This window comes from Gymnoscopelus braueri (assembly GCF_963280865.1).
Source record: "Gymnoscopelus braueri genome assembly, contig: SCAFFOLD_133, whole genome shotgun sequence".
Lineage (NCBI taxonomy): Eukaryota > Metazoa > Chordata > Actinopteri > Myctophiformes > Myctophidae > Gymnoscopelus > Gymnoscopelus braueri.
The window spans coordinates 154,930-164,066 of NW_027660720.1; the positions used below are offsets into that span (position 1 = coordinate 154,930).

Consider the following 9,137-nt stretch of genomic DNA (forward strand, 5'->3'; position numbering starts at 1 on the left):
TTGCTCTAGGAACACAGAATAGTATTGAATTTAGACTCATCAGTTCCAATTTTGTCCTCTCCTGCACCGTAGAGCGCCTATAAGAAGCATGTTGACATTGTATGACGTTGTATGTGTTAGCAAGACAGCTGGAAGATGATTTATATAATATAATAGAACACTTTATTGCCATTATAGGCTAATGCAGTACAAAGGGGAAAAAATGGTGTGATTCTAATGATGATCCTAACCAAATGATGCTTTCAAGATGCTAAAATTAAAAGGCCACCACAAGATAATATGCCAATATATTCATGTACACACGGACACACGGACACATTCTCTCTCTCTCTCTCTCTCTCTCTCTTTCTCTCTCGCACACACACACGCACACACGCGCACACACACACACACACACACACACACACACACACACACACACACACACACACACACACACACACACACACACACTGGTATGCAGGTAATCAGTCAACCCTTGAAGTAGATTTCTTACCAGAGCATCTCGTTTGGCCGTGGTATTGTCCACGGTTTCAGTGCCGTCACGATTACCCTAAAAGTACAGAGTCGGAACACAATTACTGATGCACCAAAGCTACATACTGTATAATGGAGTACTTGGATTGTATATGGGGTCATGGGCGTTGTATATCGTGTGGGTTGGCTAGGACAGTGGTTCTCATGCAAACTGTGGGGGGTCCCCAAATGATGTTTTTGGGGGGTAAACAAACAGTCAACAGTAAACAAACCAACATAGAGTATAGGTGTATAGGGGGTATCACATTTCTAAAGTGACAATTTAAGGACTTTTAAGAGTTTTTTTTATACCTCTAAAATGAAAAATAAATAATAAGACCATTACTGTGTCAATAGTCACAAACAAGCCGATCTACAAGCTTTTGGCTATTTTCACAATGCTTATCTGTGGAAACGAGTCAAACTAAATTGTATGCCTCATCTACTACAATTCCAAGTGCTTGTCGAGGTGGGGGGTCCCCAGTTCAAATTTGACTATTTTGGGGTCTCAGCCTGAAAGGATTGAGAACCACTGTGCTATAATATGGATTGTACAATATGGGGTTATGGCGGTTCAAACTGTACCTGTGCCAGTGAGATCAGGAGTCTGCGGAAATGAAATGAGGTATCCCCTGTGATCGCTGCCTCCAGTGTCTCATGGTACTCTGGGAAAAAAACACAAGCGAGTATGAATAACTTAAAGAAATACTTCACCCAAAAATGATTATTTTCTATCAATTACTCACCCCCTGGAGCCTTGAATACATGGATATTGTTTTTGTTTTTATCGTATTCTTAAGCCAAAATTCGATATTTGACTAATTGAAGTTAATCAGGGACCAATCTTAACAAGAGCAGTAGGCCACTCAGTGATTACACTGTGAGAGTTGTTTTGGCATTTATATTATTATTTTATATATTTTTGCATTGGTCTCCTATGCATCAGCAAATATTGAATTACTGGCTCAGGAATGCGACAAAAACAAAACAAATCTAGGGTGAGTAATTGATAGAAAATAAATATTTTTTTGGGGTGAAGTTTTCCTTTAAATCATGGCCGCTTAACCACAGTAGGGCTAAAGCCTAATTCACAGTAGCCAGATAATGTGTGTGGAAAGACGTGATTAATTTTTTTGTTTGTTTTCCATGACATTAAGATATTCGCGTTTTTGGATTCTCCGTCCGTATACTGTAAGTGCCTGATTTTTATTATGTATGCAAGCATCTTCAGAGAATGCCATTTACCTCTTTGGTAAATGTCGTTAATCTCCTTGATTTCGGCGTTTGAGCGAGATGACAGGATCTCTATCAAGCAGGCATCATCAGTTCCAGCTCCCTGTTAGGATGTCAAACAGAGTTGATCAGTTAAGCTTCTCATACATACAAACAGTACGATGGCAACCCACTTAAATAGCAGAAGTACAAGCTCGCAGCGTGGCACAAAGTGATGCACTGTGAGATTGTAGATATGCTATTTTTGAATAGCCAACGCAAAATATAAAATGACACAGATGCTTTCCCGGTTAAAAAGTAAAAATAAACCAAATACAAATATTGTTGATATATAGATAGACATATATAGGTAACATGAACAGGTAGGCTTTGAGTAGTCTAGTACAAACCTTCATGGCAGTGTAGAGCTCAAAGGCATCATACTCAGCAGGGGTCTTCATCATGGCCAGAACCAGATTCTCAAAGTTTCCAGACAGTTCTGATTTCAGTTCCTCAATGAGATCCTGACAGAGGAAAGGGACACATGCTTGAAATTATCCAAGCGACGCGTGCTCCTATGGTGTTATTAACAATCTGCAGGGGGTGAAACAGTCCATCGCACAGCTATGAAGATAATTCAATCCCCCGTCCCATTTCACTGTACTTCAGCAGCACCTATTGTCTGGCTTTGGTTTTAGTTGTTTGTCATTTTTTATTTACCCAACCATAAAGGTGAAATAGACAACATTCAGCCACTAGATGTCGCACTGTCAACACACCTCTGGTATATCTCATGACTGTATTTAAGTTCATAAAGATAATACAAGTATTACTAAATATTACTATTTGAAATTAAATAGAAATGTTACACTGAATAATAATTGTTAATACACCTTTATTACTAAATGTGTTACTATTATAGGCTATTTGTGATCGGGCTTACTGTATACTACTGAGTACCGGTAGGCATACGCAATGTGCCCCCTGGAGTGATTGTGGAAATGTTGTGTTCTTCTCCATCATCAAAGTTGCCCACCTCTGTTATATACTATATTCACATGATCACCAGCACAGAAACAAGACAAAACATAGGGGGACTGCCATATACGTATAATGGCATAAATAATGGTATAAAATCTCTCAAGACAGATTGCTACTGCCTCAAACATGTCATGTAGTTGTTATAGTAGGAATGTACACAGGACATGACTGAAAAGGAGGAAAAATAATAATAAATATAGCTGCAAGCAGCGATAAGCGGGCCAGGGAAAAGAGAGGAGAGAGAGAGAGAGAGAGAGAGAGAGAGAGAGAAGAGAGAGAGAGAGAGAGAGAGAGAGAGACGGAATAGATTGAAGAGAGAGAGAGAGACGGAATAGATTGAAGAGAGACGGAATAGATTGAAGAGAGAGACGGAATAGATTGAAACAGAGAGAGAAAGAGAGAGAAACGGAATAGATTGAAGAGAAAGAGAAAGAGACAGAAACGGAATAGATTGAAGAGAAAGAGAGAGAGAGAGAGAGAGAGAAACGGAATAGATTGAAGAGAAAGAGAGAGAGAGAGAGAAACGGAATAGATTGAAGAGAAAGAGAGAGAGAGAGAGAAACGGAATAGATTGAAGAGAAAGAGAGAGAGAGAGAGAAACGGAATAGATTGAAGAGAAAGAGAGCGAGAGAGAGAAACAGAATAGATTGAAGAGAAAGAGAGAGAGAGAGAGAGAATCGGAATAGATTGAAGAGAAAGAGAGAGAGCGAGAGAGAGAATCGGAATAGATTGAAGAGAGAGAGAGAGAGAGAGACTTGGAAACGGAATAGATTGAAGAGAGAGAGAGAGAGCGAGAGAGACATGGAAACGGAATAGATTGAAGAGAGAGAGAGAGAGCGAGAGAGACATGGAAACGGAATAGATTGAAGAGAGAGAGAGACATGGAAACGGAATAGATTGAAGAGAGAGAGAGAGAGAGAGACATGGAAACATAATAGACTGAAGAGAGAGAGAGAGAGAGATGGAAGCAGAACGGATTGAATGGACATCTCAGCCTATTGCCATTAACAGGAATCGAACCCTCAACCTTCGGATTGACAGGCTGCAACACTACCTATAGTGCTATAGCTTTGTCTAGGCTGAGGTTGTCTGTTGAAGATAAAATTGAACCAGTGAAAGCAGCCGATGTACAAGCTCAGAAACACGTCGCTATCTGAAAAGTTTTGAGATTGTAGATCGGCTATTTTCAGAATGAAGTATGTCATACATTGAAAAGACATACTCTCAAATAAGCATTTCAGGTTATCTTTAACAATTGCACTTGCATTAATTGACACAAGTAAGACGCGCGAACGCTGGAAGCGAACGCAGATTGACTGAGGCTGCTATATTTCAACCACACTGTAGTAGTGCACTCTGCCGCACTCTGCCGGCTGTATACAGGCAGTGCAGCTGCTGGCATTTCAGCACGGAGTTTCGAGTCACATGGGGGCGCGAGCCAATGAGAGCGTGAACACACGCTGTATACAGGCAGTGCAGATGCTGGCATTTCAGCACGGAGTTTCGAGTCACATGGGGGCGCGAGCCAATGAGAGCGTGAACACACACGGAAAGACCATAAATAAGGGACAGACACACACACACACACAACCCAAGCACGTGATATAGTAAGCTCCACTTGGTCGGAGGCCTCCTTCCGCTTTCGCAACAATCATGTTGTGTGCAATGCAACTTAAATGAAGTCTGCATCAAGTGAGGCTTGAACTGGCAACCTTGAGGTTTTAAGGCACACACTTAAGCGAGAAGCCATTGGAACAACAGACCTGACCTGGTGAATAAGAGACAGAGAGAGAGAGAGAGAGAGAGAGAGAGAGAGAGAGAGAGAGAGAGAGAGAGAGAGAGAGAGAGAGAGAGAGAGAGAGAGAGAGAGAGAGAGAGAGAGAGACGGAATAGATTGAAGAGAGAGAGAGAGACACAGAAACGGAATAGATTGAAGAGAGAGAGAGAGACACGGAAACGGAATAGATTGAAGAGAGAGAGAGAGACACGGAAACGGAATAGATTGAAGAGAGAGAGAGAGACACGGAAACGGAATAGATTGAAGAGAGAGAGAGAGACACGGAAACGGAATAGATTGAAGAGAGAGAGAGAGACACGGAAACGGAATAGATTGAAGAGAGAGAGAGATGGAAGCAGAATGGATTGATTGGACATCTCAACCTATTGCCATTAACAAGAATCAAACCATCAACCTTCGAATTGACAGGCTGCAACACTACCTATAGTGCTATAGCTTTGTCCAGGATGAGGTTGTCTGTTGAAGATAAAAGTGAACCAGTGAAAGCAGCCGATCTACAAGCTCAGAAAGAACGTTGCTATCTGAAAGGTTTTGAGATTGTAGATCGGCTATTTTCAGAATGAAGTATGTCATACATACTTCATACCCTCTCAAATAAGCATTTCAGGTTATCTTTATCAATTGCATATGTATTAATTGACACAATTACTGGTAGTGTCTGTTGATATTTATAAGTATTTCCGTCCATTATGAACCAAGCCTCTGTGTCCCGAACTACTCTAGATCACTGGTTCACAAACCATTTACCAATAAAGGCATTTTTGTGTCTCCTCGGAACGAAAACTAGTGAAAGTAGACGATCTACAAGCTCACAAAACGTTGCTATCTGAAAAGTTGTGAGATTGTAGATCGGCTATTTTCACAATGAAGTTTGTCATACATTGCAAAAACATACTCTCTCCAAGAAGCATTTCATGTTACCTTTAACAGTTGCACATGCATTAATTGAGAGAGAGAGACATGGAAACATAATAGATTGAAGAGAGAGAGAGATGGAAGCAGAATGGATTGATTGGACATCTCAACCTATTGCCATTAACAGGACTCAAACCCTCAACCTTCGGATTGACATGCTGCAACACTACCTATAGTGCTATAGCTTTGACCAGGCTGAGGTTGTCTGTTGAAGATAAAACTGAACCAGTGAAAGCAGCCGATCTACAAGCTCAGAAACACGTTGCTATCTGAAAGGTTTTGAGATTGTAGATCGGCTATTTTCAGAATGAAGTATGTCATACATTGCAAAAACATACCTTCTCAGATAAGCATTTCATGTTATCTTTATCAATTGCATATGTATTCATTAATACAGTCTTGTTGTTTGCAATGCACTTTAAATGAAGTCTCTACCAAGTGAGGCTTGAACCGGCAACCTTGATGTTATGAAACATTCACTTAAGCGGGAAGCCATTAGACCAACAGACCTGATCCAGTGAAAACGGAGGTCAGACAGATGATACCATTTCACGCAAATAACTGAAAAATCCTGGGTTTAAGTGTTTTTCAAACTGCTCAAAATTGCGGACAATCTAAGGGCGGAGAGAGAGACATGGAAACGGAATAGATTGAAGAGAGAGAGACATGGAAACAATAGATTGAAGAGAGAGAAAGATGGAAGCAGAATGGATTGATTGGACGTGTCAACCTATTGCCATTAACAGGAATCGAACCCTCAACCTTTGGATTGACAGGCTGCAACACTACCTATAGTGCTATAGCTTTGACCAGGCTGAGGTTGTCTGTTGAAGATAAAACTGAACCAGTGAAAGCAGCCGATGTACAAGCTCAGAAACACGTTGCTATCTGAAAAGTTTTGAGATTGTAGATCGGCTATTTTCAGAATGAAGCATTTCATACATTGCAAAAACAGACCTTCTCAGATAAGCATTTCATGTTATCTTTATCAATTGCATATGTATTCATTAATACAGTCTTGTTGTTTGCAATGCACTTTAAATGAAGTCTCCACCAAGTGAGGCTTGAACCGGCAACCTTGATGTTGTGAAACATTCACTTAAGCGGGAAGCCATTGGACCAACAGACCTGATACAGTGAAAACGGAGGTCAGACAGATGATACCATTTCACGCAAATAACTGAAAAATCCTGGGTTTAAGTGTATTTCAAACTGCTCAAAATTGCGGACAATCTAAGGGCGGAGAGAGAGACATGGAAACGGAATAGATTGAAGAGAGAGAGACATGGAAACAATAGATTGAAGAGAGAGAAGGATGGAAGCAGAATGGATTGATTGGACGTGTCAATATATTGCCATTAACAGGAATCGAACCCTCAACCTTCGGATTGACGGGCTGCAACATTACCTATAGTGCTATAGCTTTGTCCAGGCTGAGGTTGTCTGTTGAAGATAAAAGTGAACCAGTGAAAGCAGCCGATCTACAAGCTCAGAAACACGTTGCTATCTGAAAAGTTTTGAGATTGTAGATCGGCTATTTTCAGAATGAAGTATGTCATACATTGCAAAAACATACCCTCTCAAATAAGTATTTCAGGTTACGTTTAACAATTGCACATGTATTAATTGACACAATCATGTTGTGTGCAATGCAACTTTAATGAAGTCCACATCAAGTGGGGCTTGAACTGGTAACCTTCAGGTTGTGAGGCACACGTTTAAGGGAGAAGCCATTGGACCAACAGACAAGAACCTGTGAAAAAGGAGATCACACAGTGTTTTTCAAACTGCTCAAAATTGCGGACAATCTAAGGGCGGAGCTTACTGGTCAACGTGATACATGTGTTCCTCATGAGTCAAGGCACATGTGTAAGCAGGTTTAATGGCTGTCGGCCAAACGAGGCATGACTTTTGCCTGTTTAAAGTTTGCACTTTCAAAAAATCGCTATAGCGCCCCCCTTTGACCAATTGGAGTAAGATTGGTTTCAGTAATATTTGGAATGACCCTCAACATTAACGCAAAGTTTCAAAGAAATGTGAGTCTGCATGTATGTGTTAGGGGCAGATGAATAATTGTCATAAAACTGCAATATTCATTGGCTCATTAAAGCTTCATTTTTTCACTTATGGAAAATCTTTTGTATAATTTTTTCGGCATAGGTCCAAAGTTCATGTGTAAAACGTTTCGTGCAGATTACTCAAAAATCCCAGGAGGAGATAGGTTTTAACTGTTTTTCATATAATTCAAAATGGTGGGAGATCTAAAGGTCAGAGGTCAAAAGTCAGAGGGTTAAAGTTGTTCATCATGAGTAGACGCATATGTGTATTGAAGTTTCATGGCTGTAGGTCAAACAGGGCATGAGTTGTACCTGTTCAAAGTTGGCATTTTGCTATAGCGCCACCTTTTGACGAAAGATTGTGAGATTTATTTCTTGATAGTTTTTCATGACCATCTACCATATGGCCGAGTTTCGTAAAAAGCGACAGCACGGTTCAGCCAGAACTGCGAAAAGTGGCAGAAACAGAATACCTACAATAATAAGACAGGTCCAGAGCTGAGCTCTGGCCCCGTAATTATCTTTTTTATGTCCAATGTATTTGTATTTAAGTTCATAAAACTACATGCATTTCAAATTAAATAAAAATGTTACTTTTCAGGATTCCAATTCAAAAATAGCACAAAAAAAATCGGAATTCCAGTTCAAAAATAGCAGATCTACAAGCTCAAAACGTGTCGCACTGCGACACGTTTTGAGCTTGTAGATCTGCTATTTTTGCTACTTTTGTGTGACATAGAAGCCCCGACAGTATATGCAATGTGGCCGTCTGGAGTGAGTGTGGAAATATAGTGGCCCTCTCCATGATCAAAGTTGTTAACCTGTAACCTGTGTAGCATGCAGTTTAATATGTAACCTGTGTAGCAGGCACTTTAACATGTAACCTGTGTAGCATACAGTTTAACATGTAACCTGTGTAGCATGCAGTTTAACATGTAACCTGTGTGGCATGCAGTTTAACATGTAACCTGTGTAGCAGGCAGTTTAACATGTAACCTGTGTAGCAGGCAGTTTAACATGTAACCTGTGTAGCATACAGTTTAACATGTAACCTGTGTAGTAGGCAGTTTAACATGTAACCTGTGTAGCATGCAGTTTAACATGTAACCTGTGTAGCATGCAGTTTAACATGTAACCTGTGTAGCAGGCAGTTTAACATGTAACCTGTGTAGCATACAGTTTAACATGTAACCTGTGTAGCAGGCAGTTTAACATGTAACCTGTGTAGCATACAATTTAACATAACCTGTGTAGCAGGCAGTTTAACATGTAACCTGTGTAGCATGCAGTTTAACATGTAACCTGTGTAGCATGCAGTTTAACATGTAACCTGTGTAGCATACAGTTTAACATGTAACCTGTGTAGCATGCAGTTTAACATGTAACCTGTGTAACATGCAGTTTAAAATGTAACCTGTGTAGCATACAGTTTAGCATATAACCTGTGTAGCATGCAGTTTAACATGTAACCTGTGTAGCATGCAGTTTAACATGTAACCTGTGTACAGGGCCCCTAATTCAGCCTGGGAATCTCAGATAGAGAGGCCCGGATTTTTTTTAAACGGCCAAACCAACCAAGGACAACAACCAAACCATCT

General features: G+C 40.4%; 1 protein-coding gene across 1 annotated transcript; it reads right to left on the bottom strand.

The window, feature by feature from the left end:
- Positions 1-5: 5 nt before the first annotated feature.
- Positions 6-2,935, bottom strand: LOC308081270 (annexin A11-like; the record flags this gene model as incomplete). The annotated part of the gene is made up of 6 exons (XM_080457657.1): positions 6-77; positions 497-553; positions 1,102-1,181; positions 1,762-1,852; positions 2,139-2,252; positions 2,927-2,935. 6 exons carry the CDS (start codon positions 2,933-2,935, stop codon positions 6-8), a joined length of 423 nt encoding a protein of 140 aa, XP_080313783.1.
- Positions 2,936-9,137: the final 6,202 nt, after the last annotated feature.